Source organism: Malus domestica, chromosome 09 (genome assembly GCF_042453785.1).
Source record: "Malus domestica chromosome 09, GDT2T_hap1".
Classification (NCBI taxonomy): domain Eukaryota; kingdom Viridiplantae; phylum Streptophyta; class Magnoliopsida; order Rosales; family Rosaceae; genus Malus; species Malus domestica.
Genome location: NC_091669.1, coordinates 25811647 through 25826294, shown reverse-complemented (window position 1 = coordinate 25826294; position 14648 = coordinate 25811647). Strand labels below are relative to the sequence as shown.

The 14648-nt window shown below is 39.2% G+C and overlaps 1 protein-coding gene across 4 annotated transcripts; it reads right to left on the bottom strand.

Moving 5' to 3' along the window:
* Window positions 1-320: 320 nt before the first annotated feature.
* On the bottom strand, window positions 321-11376 carry LOC108173996 (uncharacterized). Of its 4 annotated transcripts, none has more exons than XM_029108425.2 (5): window positions 10843-11376; window positions 5939-6024; window positions 5478-5589; window positions 1513-1565; window positions 321-727 (listed from the first exon to the last, which is right to left on the bottom strand). In XM_029108425.2, exons 1-5 carry the CDS (start codon window positions 11249-11251, stop codon window positions 689-691), a joined length of 699 nt encoding a protein of 232 aa, XP_028964258.2. In that variant the 5' UTR covers window positions 11252-11376; the 3' UTR covers window positions 321-688. The 4 variants fall into 4 exon arrangements, with proteins under 4 accessions (XP_028964258.2, XP_070661272.1, XP_070661273.1 ...); XM_070805171.1 differs by having other exon boundaries at window positions 5939-6021; XM_070805172.1 differs by lacking the exon at window positions 1513-1565.
* Window positions 11377-14648: the final 3272 nt, after the last annotated feature.

Sequence of the window (14648 nt, the reverse complement as noted above, 5' to 3'; positions counted from 1 at the left end):
ATTTGGAAGTGCTCGATTTGAGCGGCTGTAAGGGAGTTACAGAAGGCGGCATTGTACAAGTACTGAAGAGATGCTCTGAGATTAGGGAATTGATGATAGATGGTAGAGTGAGGAAGAACCTTTGTTTACTCCTTGAGTTTGAACTTCCCAAGTTGAAGGTATTGAGTTGGATGTATTCCGGAATCGATGATGAGGCGTTGGCTATGATCGGAAAAAGATGTCCCAGCCTACAGATATTGAACTTGGCAGGCAGCGGTGAAGAACTGCAAAAAGCTGAGGTAGATAAATTTACAGCAACTCTTTACGAAGACAATCCATCGGAACAGAAAGCAGCAATGCTTGCGTCAGTTAAACACTGTATTACTTGAATATAACTGTCATGTCTAATGGAAAATGCATGAGCTACTTATTCACAATGAGGGAAACCCTAAAACTGAGACTAGTATGGACCTTCAATTTCACTTTTATTCCCTACACAACTGGAAAAAATAATAGTTGACCAGGCACGAATCAAAATGCTGAGGAAACAGAGAGAGTGCCGACTGGTCTAATTCTTGTGATTTTCCTTGTACCGGAGACCCAGTTTAGAAAGAAACTCTGGCTTGTCTCGGAGACCAAGTTTAGAGAGAACGAGGCAGTAAGAATCCCAGTCAGTTCTTCGAAGATACTTAAATAACCTCTTCCTCTGCTACACCATCGCTTGAAGACCCTTTAGAGAATGCTTGTCCTACACAAAACAAATATGCAAAGTTTTTATATCGAGTAATAAACCAACTTGGCACACATTCAGTATCCTAAAATCCAACACCAGCATATGGTCTTATATTTTTTGTCACAAGGTAAACCCTGACAACTCATTCCTTTATTGGGTACAAGGCAGTAACAGATTCCAAAGGCGTATAATCACTCACAAACCATATCTATCGAGTAAACCTGAGTAGGTTCTGCTCCAGTGAGGTTTAAAGTTCACCAATCCATGTAAACAGTAATAAAGATGGGGAAAAAATAAGGCTAACAATAACTACAACAGCTATAGAGTGATGGGGAGGGGCAAAGTATGTACCAGACATGTATGTCGGTGTCCGAGTATTAGATATGTATTTACAAATGTCTATGTACTCCCCTTTGTATTTACAAGAGTGCGGAATTTGGAAAACAGAATCACCAGAAAATCAGACTGTAAACCCAAATACACCAGCACCTAGATATTTGCACAGAACTAGTGTCAACATTTGTTTTCAAGGTCAACATTTCAGAGTAACAGCTAGGATAAGCTACATTACGTTGATCCACCCAACATGCCAACCATTAATTTATCTATAATTACCGTGGACTATTAAAACTTCACAAAACTATCTAACCCCACAAGTCAAAGTTCTACCACGTAAATTATGCACTAGAAACAGAATGAGTCGAACTACTAATTAATTACCTGTACTATTAGCATGACAATAAATTTTTAAAATATGAACATGAAAGCATAAAACGGAAGATTATTGGTTCCTTAGTGACCTTTTTGTGTAAAACTGAAGATAGATGCTTGATTTTTGTCGTCAGTTGTGCCACTGCAGAGCAACCAAAAAAACACAATGTTTACTGGTTGTACTTTTATGCGCAAATGGAAGCAAATTCTAACAAAGTACCAATATCAACGTCGTAGGTGAAAACTAAAACAAACAATCTCAAACTAACGCAAGAGATTTAAGTGGTTCGGCATAAAGCCTACGTCCACGAGCGAAGCATGGCGAGAAATTTCACTAAACAAACAGAGATTACAAAAGAGTATTTAAACTCTCGCAACCCAAATCCCACAAATTACAAACCCTAAACTAAACGAGCAGAAAATCCCAAAATTAACGGAGAAGATTCTCCCAAATTGCTCTCCAACTCGCAAACTCACAAATTGACTCTCACTAAATTGCCACACGAATGAGCCACACTAAATATACTAACCCTAAGGTCCTATTTATAGTGCATAGGGCTTAGGTTACAATAAGAATCCTAATAGAAAATAAATCCAAATCCTAATCAAATAGGTAATTAACAAAATCTCTCCACCAAGGAAACTAACTAAGAAGTCAAAACCGTCAAAACCAAACCCAAATAGGTAACGCAAACCTAATTTATTGCATCATACTAATTTTGATTGCATCATACTAATTTTGAGCCAAAAACCCAACAATTTGCACCTCGGCGAGAAATTAGCAAACTTCCAAATTTGGGATACCAAAATACAAACGCAAACATGCACCAAATTCTTTCGAAACTGATCTCCACCTAGACTCAAAAAATCCAAAAGTCTTCAAACTTGAAATTTCCTCCAACGCCTTCTCCAACAAATTCCATTATGGAAACTAACAAATACGAAACAAAATCCAAGCAAAAACTTGAACATACGAACAAAAAGTGCGAATTGCACTCCACCCAAAGAGCTTGAGTACCAAGCTCCACCTCTCCACATAACCTTTAGAGGAGTTCAAAACAACAATCTTCTGCAATGTTTGCATCAACACTAGCAAAAGACTTATCAAACAACTTCTTTTTGCCCTTGAGTTTAGGGCAATCTACTTTCCAATGACCTTACTTATAACAACAGCTACAAGTGTTTTTTCCAAGTTTGCTCCTTTCCTTATTCTTTCCTTGAACTACCAAAAAACTTCATCTTGTGTGTCAAACACTTTATTCTTTAGCTCTTTAGAATTCAAAGCGACTTTAACATTTTCCAAACTAAGACTTTCTCTACCAAATAGCATGGAATCGACAAATGTTCATACGAAGTAGATAAAGAACACAACAAAGTTATCGCATAATCCTCATCACTAATTTGGTTGTCCACACTTTTCAAATCCATCATAAGTTTATTGAATTCATCGACATGCTTATGAATTGATGTACCTTCATCCATACGAAGAGTATGCAAACTTTTCTTCAAATACAACCGTTTAGCAAAGGATTTGGTCATATACAAGCTCTCCAAATTTTATCCACAACTCCAGTGCAGATTTAATGCTACCAACTTCACGCAAGACTTCATTCGATAAAGTCAGCAGGATTGCTCCAAGTGCCCTCTCCATAACGTCTTCTTTTTCTTCATCAGTCCACGAATTCGACAAAGCCTTCACACCCTTTAGCGTTTTCAAAAGCCCTTGTTGAACTAACAAAGCTCGCATATTCAATTGCCAAATACCAAAGTCATTGTCGTCGAACTTTTCAATATCAACTTTCACCGATGACACAGAAGGCTTCATAGTGACTGCCAAGCAAAGCCTAAGCCGAAACTTGGCTCTAATACCACTTCTTGTACTTTTATGCGCAAATGGAAGCAAATTCTAACAAAGTACCAATATCAATGTCGTAGGTGAAAACTAAAACAAACAATCTCAAACTAACACAAGAGATTTATGTGGTTCGGTGTAAAGCCTACGTTCACGAGCGAAACAACAACAACAACAACAACAAAGCCTTTTCCCACAAAGTGGGGTCGGCTATATGAATCCTAGAACGTCATTGCGCTCGGTTTTGTGTCATGTCCTCCGTTAGATCCAAGTACTCTAAGTCTTTTCTTAGGGTCTCTTCCAAAGTTTTCCTAGGTCTTCCTCTACCCCTTCGGCCCTGACCCTGTCCCGTAGTCACATCTTCTAACCGGAGCGTCAGTAGGCCTTCTTTGCACATGTCCAAACCACCGTAACCGATTTTCTCTCATCTTTCCTTCAAACGGAGATTACAAAAGAGTATTTAAACTCTCACAACCCAAATCCCACAAATTACAAACCCTAAACCAAACGAGTAGAGAACCCCAAAACTAACGGAGAAGATTATCCCAAATTGCTCTCTAACTCACAAAGTCACAAATTGACTCTCACTAAATTGCCAAACGAATGAGCCACACTAAATACACTAACCCTAAAGTCCTATTTATAGTGCATAGGACTTAGGTTACAATAAGAATCCTAATAGGAAATAAATCTAAATCCTAATAGTTAATTAACAAAATCTCTCCACTAAGGAAACTAACTAAGTCAAAACCAAACCCAAATAAGACACCAAAACCAAATAGGTAACACAAACCTAATTTATTGCATCATCCTAATTTTGAGCCAAAAACCCACATTATTAACCTTCAAATCGTGTTAGGAGTAAACATGCTATGAACGTACTAATTTCAGCACAGTTAAACACTTTATTTTTCCCCAGCAAAGGGGTATAGGGTTGAAGATAATTTCTCTTTAACTAAGTTCTAGGCCATAAACCATTTTAACTCGTTTAACAGCTAAAATAACAAATCCCAGTTTCAACTTATTCTTTTTCTCCCCTTTTTAATAAGCAAGACAACTTTTTTTTTTTAAATAAAAATAAAAATCATTAACAGAATTTTACTTCAATGGAGACCTTAACAATAGTTCTGTGCAGGTTGGAATGCTTAAAGGACCCCAATTGGGATCGTATTCCAAAAATGTCTACTGTTTCTTTCTCTTCATATACACCAGGGAGCCGTCTGCCAAAGAAAACCTTTTATTGAGCAAGACATAACCAACTGAACCACAGAGAAGAAGAGGAAAGTACACAACTCTGAACCCGAGTATAGCAGAAAGTGGTCAACTGATTCCTAGCAATTTTTTTCAGATACAAAATCTTTACCTAAGAAGACCTCTACTTCCTGAAATTTCAAAGGTGAAGACTCTACCCCACACCAAAGACCAAGCAAAGAAAACCATTTTGGCAGTACTCCAGCTCAACAAATGGCCCTAAACGAAGGGGATGGATTAAAGCCAATGACATTTCTATAGAATCTACGAACTCAAAACACCCTTATGGAACCCCACAGACCATCTAAATACATCTCTAAAACTCTTGAATTTTCAATACATGTAAATCCAAAAACATAAAACATTTCTTCCTATTTGTACGTTTAATTTCTTTAGTTAGCTGCATTGATGATGGAAAGGGGCCTAGAAATATTTTTTATTGTACTGATGTTTATTTACCAAAAGCAAAAGTAAAGGGGGCTATCACCCATTAAAATAATAAGTGGACACAACCCTGAGATGCAAACCTTTGTGCAAAGTGCAACCTTTCTCACCTTTTTCTTCTCCAGAAATAGTATAATGTGACAGCAAAGAATAAATATTACAAATGAAGAAAACTTTCAAAGGATAACAAATTTGTTATGGGTGAAAGGAGATTGAAAGATTGTTTGCAAGTCAATTGAAAACCCGAAAAGAAAAAGAATTAAATTTCTGGACAATTCAAACATTAGCTTGAATGTATGTGCCAATGATAAAGATAGAACACTTGCATGATGGACAAGAAAATCAGAAAAATTCAATATTCTACAAATAAAAAAGTGTAATGAACCCGAAATCAAAACCGAGTTTTTTATTTGTTCCTAGAGTTCCACCTAAAAACACCTCATTGACAGTAAAAGTCATTATTCTACAAATAAAAGAGTGTAATGAACCCAAAATCAAAACTGATACCTTGAACTTGAGCAGAAACACAATCCGACTCTGACATTTTAAACTCATCTCTAACTTTGGCAAGCTCAAGCTTCAGTTTTTCTGCAGAAGACATGTTATCTGGATGGAAATACTGCATAAACATTTTATTAATGTATTAGGCACCAAACTATTGATCAAAATTAACAAAATTTGCAATGTAGAATTATTTCGTGTGAGAATCACAACAATTCAAGCATCTATTAAGTGAAACCAAAATTTCTCTGACCTTTCCAACAGATATCATACATCATTAACTCAATAAGACCTCTCAAGTGATAACAGGGCAGTCGTGCGTACTATGGGTTGTTATGAAGGCTGATTAATATTGAGGACAACATCATAGCACAAGGTGGAGAAAGGACAATTTTAGTATCTGAATTACGTGAATCTTGTACAAATTCTTAAATGACGCACAAAGTTAACCGAAAAGCTATACTTGCCTTTTCGACCAAATTTTCCTTTGGAGGTTGCAGCATAAAGTTTGGAGTTCGACCTATATGTGACAAGATATCAATTCTCTGGACTGCTGCAAAAACAGAATCAATCAGTAAATTGCAAGATACTCATCAAATACAATCGATCAAGCAACACAATTTGAAACTTTTGTTGTATCTTTAACTGTAAATTTAAAACATACAAATCAACAACCTGAAATTTGTTAATTCACTTTTTTACTTTACATTGTGATAATCCAGCACTTCTCTATGGAAAGAAAACAGAAGACAGAACTTAAGCCAATTGCTGTACCTAGGCCCCCATCTTCAAATTTTAATCAAACTGGGAAGGCGCGCAAATATGCTTCAGTTGGGTAAGATCACTATATCTGTAGAGCACATCTAACTTACTCCAAGCATAGAAAATCTTCATGTGTAGTTGTTGACCCTAGAAACTACAAAGCCTACGTGGCGCGCAGGCCAAGTATATTCTAAGCTAACTACGTCCTTCGGTGATTGCGGGCGTGCCAACTCGTCGGCCGGGGCTCGGCCGAGGAGTAAATTTGATGATGCTGCGTTGGGTCGCGCTACTGACTTCTGCGTCTTGCGATTGCGGCCGAGAAAGGAACACGTCTCGGCCTCTTGGGTTCTCGAGCCTGAAGACAAGGCGGCTATTTCTTACAAAGTTCACGAACCGAATTCGGCTTGCAATGTGCCGAATGTAATAACTGTGACACCTCACCTCGCCGAGAAGGCTAATGAGATGACCTCGACCAACAAGGATTCGAAAACCCTTCTCGACCGAGACTTGGATAGGTAATCGACCGTTCTCGCCGCAGTGCTGTTGATGCCAACGGAAGATACTGCGAGACCGACCGACTCTACGGTGACAGAGCTATCTATGCCGACTTAAGATATCACCGGTTGCTTCCACAGTGCTGTTGATGCCAACGGAAGATGTGTCAGCGAAAAAGAAAAAGAAAAAGATCTCAACTTGTGAGAGTTTGCGCAGGGCAATTTTGTATTGATTTTTGTGGGGTGCTCTCCGTCGCAGAGCATCTGTATTTATAGAGACATATGCGCGTAGGTTGATAAGATGATATAAGCTTCTTGCTATGTATCAGAATTCTTCCACTGAATGCGTCAGATAAGCCTTACCACATCAAATCCTTATGCTTAGCCTTATCACATCTCACTAGAAGTCTAGCCCACCTAGGCTTCTTGTCTTGATAACTTCATCATAGCCTTTATCCCATGCATGCATAATAAAATGACATATAATCCTATCATAATGAAAAGCCTAGCCTAGCTAGGCTTTCTTTTCTTGTGTTACGGCATATACATATATATAATCATATATATATATATATATATATATATATATATATATATATATAATTATATAATAGGCAACCAAACCGAACTGCTCTAACCCACACGGTACACTGCTAACAAATCCAAATTAAATCAAACTACTCCACATGTCTCTCCGTTGGGATATAATTCTGTCTTATTTATCTGGTTTAAGAAGATGCAGATAATCCGTATTAAAAGATAATTATAATATTATCCTTTAATAATCAAATTATCTCCACTTTCTCATCTGGCGGTCGAGAATCATGCCCACTCAACGGCCTCGATCGCTTGGGCCGATGATGTAAAATCAGGTCTAAACATTGCCCCCCAGTTTCCTTGAGCTTCGGCCTGTAAGCCGAATGGTTAAGGAAATTAACTGGTTCATAGCCAACAACATCTCATCATATTGCCGAAACAAAGTTTGTTCCTCGGCATTAAAGTCACCCCTGTTCTGGCAATATCATAAAGCAGGGCCGAGGCCGAGAAGAATTGGGGTCGACCAAGGCCGAGGCCGAGAGCAATTGGGGCCGAGGTCAATAAAAATCTCCAGGCCTGCCTATATATACATGTAAACCAGATTGCCTGATGTGCTTTGTCGGCCATGCCATCGGCATATAACATACATATATATGTCCTAATGTCAGCAACCCATGTGATACTGCCATATATATATTCAACCAATTATGCCGAAGATGTCTGCAACCATCAGGTCTAGGGTTTAGGCTTAAAAGCCTTTCCTCAACTGATTTGACATTTCAAAACCCCACACTTATATATATATATAGCCACAAACCCAACTTCTGACATGATGCCGTCTGCCATGCTGCCATCACGTCTTCTCACCCAATTAATATATATATATATATATTTGACTTGCCTTCCTCGACCAACCTTTTTTAAACTCCTCGGCCAACTTTTTTTTTTTTTTTTTTTTTTTATGTATATATGTTTTGGCCGAGCTTTGTTTCGTATTGGGTCGAGGCCGAGGCTTTTGTAAGCAAAGTTCACAAATAAATGCATTCGGCCAAAATAGTCAAACCAGTGTATTCGACCAAATTTTTTTTAATTCGGCCCAGAATGTTGTTGCCCCCTTATTTGCTTATGCATCGGCTTGGTTAGCCAGATGACTAAGAAAATAATTTATTCCTTTGCTTAATAATAGAAAACAAAAAGTGGTCGAGCTATCAAGAGGAGGAGGCCAACGATGTTTTATTCCAAGCCGAAATCTTTTCACATCAAAATTTTCACTTTGACATTTTCCAAAGCCGAATAAAAAAATTTGCCCAAATATTTTTGACTCGGCAAAATATTTTGCATTTTCGGCCGCCGAATGTGTGGAACAATTATTATGCCCCCCAGGCATAATTTCGGCTTTTAATTCAAATAACTTAGCCGAACAGGATTTCTCCATATCGGCTTTATCGCCAATAATCATATCAATTGGCGTAGTTTCTCGGGCTAGGCCAATATCTCGGCCTCGTTCGTCACTGGAGCACTCTTCTGACGAATCATTTTCTGAGTCGATTTTTGGCTTGGAAACTTCAACTTTTTCTTCTAGGCCCACCACACTTTGAGTCTCGGCCGAAACAACAGGTGGCCTAAGTATTTCTTCGGCCGCCTTAACAATTTTTTGAGGCCGAATTTTGATTGTGGCCGGAGCGAAAAATTGCCCCCAGGCCTGTGGACCTAACCATTTTTCAAATGGAATTGATCTGTAATCAGAAACGTAAGGAAAATGTTCTTCATCTAGCCAGGCATTAAATCTAGCCCTATCTTCATTTACCCATTGCTCTTGCAGGGTAACAGGAGCTTTTATTCTCAACATGCAAGCGAATGACTTTTGCATATCTCTATGGCCACAAAGAATTTTTTCCACTTCAAAAGATCTTTTACGTTCCCCATTGTGTTTTTTCAATTCCTCTAGGAGCTCGTATAATCGGCTATGTTGAGCCAGATCGGAATCTTGATATATCATATGAACTTCGTAGTATTAGCACTAGGTCCCACCGGGCGTGCCAAAATGTTGACCCTAGAAACTACAAAGCCTACGTGGCGCGCAGGCCAAGTATATTCTAAGCTAACTACGTCCTTCGGTGATTGCGGGCGTGCCAACTCGTCGGCCGGGGCTCGGCCGAGGAGTAAATTTGATGATGCTGCGTTGGGTCGCGCTACTGACTTCTGCGTCTTGCGATTGCGGCCGAGAAAGGAACACGTCTCGGCCTCTTGGGTTCTCGAGCCTGAAGACAAGGCTGCTATTTCTTACAAAGTTCACGAACCGAATTCGGCTTGCAATGTGCCGAATGTAATAACTGTGACACCTCACCTCGCCGAGAAGGCTAATGAGATGACCTCGACCAACAAGGATTCGAAAACCCTTCTCGACCGAGACTTGGATAGGTAATCGACCGTTCTCGCCGCAGTGCTGTTGATGCCAACGGAAGATACTGCGAGACCGACCGACTCTACGGTGACAGAGCTATCTATGCCGACTTAAGATATCACCGGTTGCTTCCACAGTGCTGTTGATGCCAACGGAAGATGTGTCAGCGAAAAAGAAAAAGAAAAAGATCTCAACTTGTGAGAGTTTGCGCAGGGCAATTTTGTATTGATTTTTGTGGGGTGCTCTCCGTCGCAGAGCATCTGTATTTATAGAGACATATGCGCGTAGGTTGATAAGATGATATAAGCTTCTTGCTATGTATCAGAATTCTTCCACTGAATGCGTCAGATAAGCCTTACCACATCAAATCCTTATGCTTAGCCTTATCACATCTCACTAGAAGTCTAGCCCACCTAGGCTTCTTGTCTTGATAACTTCATCATAGCCTTTATCCCATGCATGCATAATAAAATGACATATAATCCTATCATAATGAAAAGCCTAGCCTAGCTAGGCTTTCTTTTCTTGTGTTACGGCATATACATATATATAATCATATATATATATATATATATATATATAATTATATAATAGGCAACCAAACCGAACTGCTCTAACCCACACGGTACACTGCTAACAAATCCAAATTAAATCAAACTACTCCACATGTCTCTCCGTTGGGATATAATTCTGTCTTATTTATCTGGTTTAAGAAGATGCAGATAATCCGTATTAAAAGATAATTATAATATTATCCTTTAATAATCAAATTATCTCCACTTTCTCATCTGGCGGTCGAGAATCATGCCCACTCAACGGCCTCGATCGCTTGGGCCGATGATGTAAAATCGGGTCTAAACAGTAGTATGAAAGTAAACTTAAACCTATGACTTCTGTAACAAACGAAAATCCAGTACGCAAACAACACAATACTATAAAACCTGAAGCTATTACAGTCATAACAAACTTTGGAACTAAATCCAAATATAATTTTAATGGTTCTTATTCAATAATTAGCGATACAGAATTGTGGCTCCTATAATGCAAGTAGCACAACAATTTCATCCCATTCCATCAGTACAACATCTCAGCGAACAAACTGTTTAATTCAAAGAGTGAACTTTTCAAATAACACAACACAAAAAGTAAATCCAGCAGAGAACTGGTCACTTACTCGATGATTTCTTTGCCTTTTCCTGGTCCGACCTTTGCAACTTCAACAAGCTTTCTCGTAAATCCTGGAATGTAACGTTGCCAATGGCGGCCTGAGTCTCCTTCTCTTCCATCTCCCTCAACTTCACCAGCCTCTTATTTAACTCCCGCAATGAAAACCAGTTTTGCCCCTTCCCATCCGGCCTCAACTTCCTCAACTTCTCCCCCAACTCTGCATAACTGTACATCTTCACGAAATCCGTCTTCATTTCATTCGAGCCATTTTCTGCATTTTTCTCCTTTCTTAACTCCTTATCGAAAATTGACGATGGTAAAGGAGTGCCAATCCCTCCGATCACATTCGGCTGGTTCAGCTTCTGGCTCAAACTCTCCGTATACCGCGACAATGACGAAAGGGTCCTTCCTATCATTTTGCTCACTGGGATTATTTATCTTCCTCAAACTCTCTCGAATCGTATCAAAAGAGAGCCATTCTTACTCGAAACGGATGATGGTTTAGGTTTTGAAATTTGAGGAAGACGAAGATGGAAACGAAGAAAACTGGTGGGTTTACAAGGGTACTTGAGTTTTAGGAACCGGGGTTGGACCGGGTTTGGCTACGTGGCAGTTTTGAGACGTCCAAAACCATGTGTCAATAAACTCAAAATTCTCATGTGGAGAGGAACTAGGGAGCCAGGATTCTCTCCTGAGCATTTCCCTAGGGATCCTAGGGATCCCGCAATCTTGTCCGTTTATTTTATATCGTGCGGTCAGTTTTCGTAAGGTACTATTCATATTTGAATTTTAAAATTTAAATTTTAAATGATTTCTGACCGCACGATACACGATGAACGGACATGATTGCGGGATCCCTAGGGAATGCTCAGGAGAGAATCCTGGTTCGGAACTAGGCACCACGTGTCATAGGGGCCCACATAAATATTAAAAAAAATTATGTATTGTCCCCCACCTCAACCCCCGACCCCCTCCTTCCCTTCTCTCATATGTTCTGTCACTATGTAAAACAAAAATTAGAGAGATTGTTTTGAATTGTAACCCGCCGCTAATCATGGGTGGTGGACATGACAGAGAGTCGCTCAGACGTGGTTAGAACCTGGCTCTCCATCGCTGCTGGTACGCAAAAGGGCCAATCAGGGTTGTTAAGGCTCGCTTCACCCACTTTCCTTTGACTCCACCGACTTGGACCAACGAGTTCGTCGGCGAGCACATACATGTCTTCTTCGGCATCGAAATCGATCCAGATTTCTTTGAAACTACAATGGATGGATTCGAATGATGGATGGGAGAGATCGATGGTGGTTGCTAGAGAACCAGACGGACGGTGATAGAGAGGAACAAGTGTAGAGGTTGACAAACATCGGGGAAGTGGATTTGTGATGGTGGTGGTGGTTGATATGTTGATTGCAGTAGTGGTGGTTCTGGTGGTGGTGGAAGAATGCTGACACTGACAACGAGAAGTTTGAGCTCGTCGAAGAAGCGAAACTTAGGATGAAAAAATTAAAAAATTAACCTGGGAGGGAGGGTTGGGTGGGCACAGAGGAGATAAGGCAGGGAGGGGGAGCGGGGGTGAGGTAGGAGAAGACGGCAGAGGGTGTGCAGAAGAGAGAAGGGATAGATGGGGTCGGGGGTTGAGGTAGGGGACAGCCCATAAACTTTTTTTTTAATTATTTTTTTATTTTTTTTAGTATTTATGTGGACCCTTATGACACGTGACGCCTAGTCACTATCCACGTGAGTGCCACATCACCAGTTAATGGCTGATTTAACAACAAACTTAACGGATGTATGAAAATGTCCTAAAGTTATGACTTTATGTACCGCTCTGAGATGAAAAAAAACTTCATGTATTAAATGTTGAAAACCAATAAACTTCAGGCTAATAAACTGAGATTAACCCTATATATTGAATCAAAATGTGAACAGCCACATGATAAGTATTGTTATTGACACACCTTGACCGAGATCGAGGCATACTGACCATCACATGGGAGTGACGTAACCATGTGTACAATGCAGAAGCAATAAAGATATAAGGAAATTTCGAAGGAATAAAAACCAAACTACTAGCAAAACTAGCTAAGATAAAGTGCTAGTGCGAGATTAAGGGTGAAATACACAATCAGAGCATAAATATTATAGATGCAGTCAAGCAGGACAGTGCTAATTAAACAACACCCAAGGGTGATCCTACATTTATGATGTTCTGTCAGAACCACCGTCAATTTCCCCTTGAGCCACCAAGCACTGCTACCTAAAACCTGGAAGGGCGCAAAGCAGAAAGTGTGAGTGGGTAAAAACAAAGCTTTTCAAAATCATTTCATTTCTCAAAAGTTCTAACCCCTCGCCGTAAAACCTGTATAATTTCCCAGAAAATATAATATAAGCTATATCAAAAATCATGCTCAGGATGAAAATCCATAGAAATATACCATGCCACAGTATTTCAATTAATGCTTTAAATAATCCGATTAAAATGTATCTGACACACCCCGACCAGGAATGTCCCTTAGGACTCCGAATCGAGCTGTGCTGGCCGACACCTAGTAGGTGATGAAGCCATAAAGTGTAATGATGTGGAAGTATTGTGAATAAATTTAAACCTAATAGTGCCTAGATACCAGAGTGCACTAATGAGCAAGAATGAACCCACTTCACACGTGACGTTAGAGCATAAGCAAGTACAGAAGAGTGAATTAAGACCCTCGAAATAATCTCCAATACTAAGAATCGTCACGATTCCTTGGCGATAAGAAAGCTTAGCTAAGAAGACCTGAAGGGTGAAAACAAGACAAAGGTGAGTGGCCCAGTAGATAAAATTTTAATAAAAACCATATAAATGTCTATAACCCCTCGCTACAACACCTGTATAATTTCCAGAATTAGAATATAAAAATATACATATATATATATATATCAGTTCAAGTCATGCTTCACATATTTATAATCATATGCTAACTTATTGCATATTCATCATGTCTGCTAGCTTATCATGTATTCACCACATATACTAGCTCATCACGTATATTCATTATAAATATGCTAGCATTTCATCACATATAGGCTAGCATCTAAGTCGGAGTCACCTATAGTGACCTATACGACATATTCATATCTCATCACATATCTTATCAATCAGGACTAGCATATAAGTCGGAGTCACCTCTAGTGACCTATACGACATATTCATATCTCATCACATATTTCATCAATCATGGCTAGCATATAAGTCGGAGTCACCTCTAGTGACCTATACGACATATCCATATCGCATCACATATCTCATCAATCATGGCTAGCATATAAGTCGGAGTCACATCTAGTGACCTATACGACATATTCATATCTCATCACATATCTCATCAATCATGGCTAGCATATAAGTCGGAGTCACTTCTAGTGACATATACAACATATTCATATCTCATCACATATCATATTCATATCTCATCAATCATGGCTAGCATTTAAGTCGGAGTCACCTCTAGTGACCTATACGACATATTCATATCTCATCACATATCATATTCATATCTCATCACATATCTCATCAATCATGGCTAGTATATAAGTCGGAGTCACCTCTAGTGACCTATACGACATATTCATATCTCATCACATATCTCATCACATATCTCATCAATCATGGCTAATACCGTATACTTACTTGAACTTACTTGAACTTACCTGTGTGTTCTGCGTTCACCCTTGCACTTCAGAGTGTTCACAATAATTATGTGCAAGGAATATACGTATGGATATGCCATGATGAAATCTAAACTTAAAACATTTCATAATATTTCCAGATAT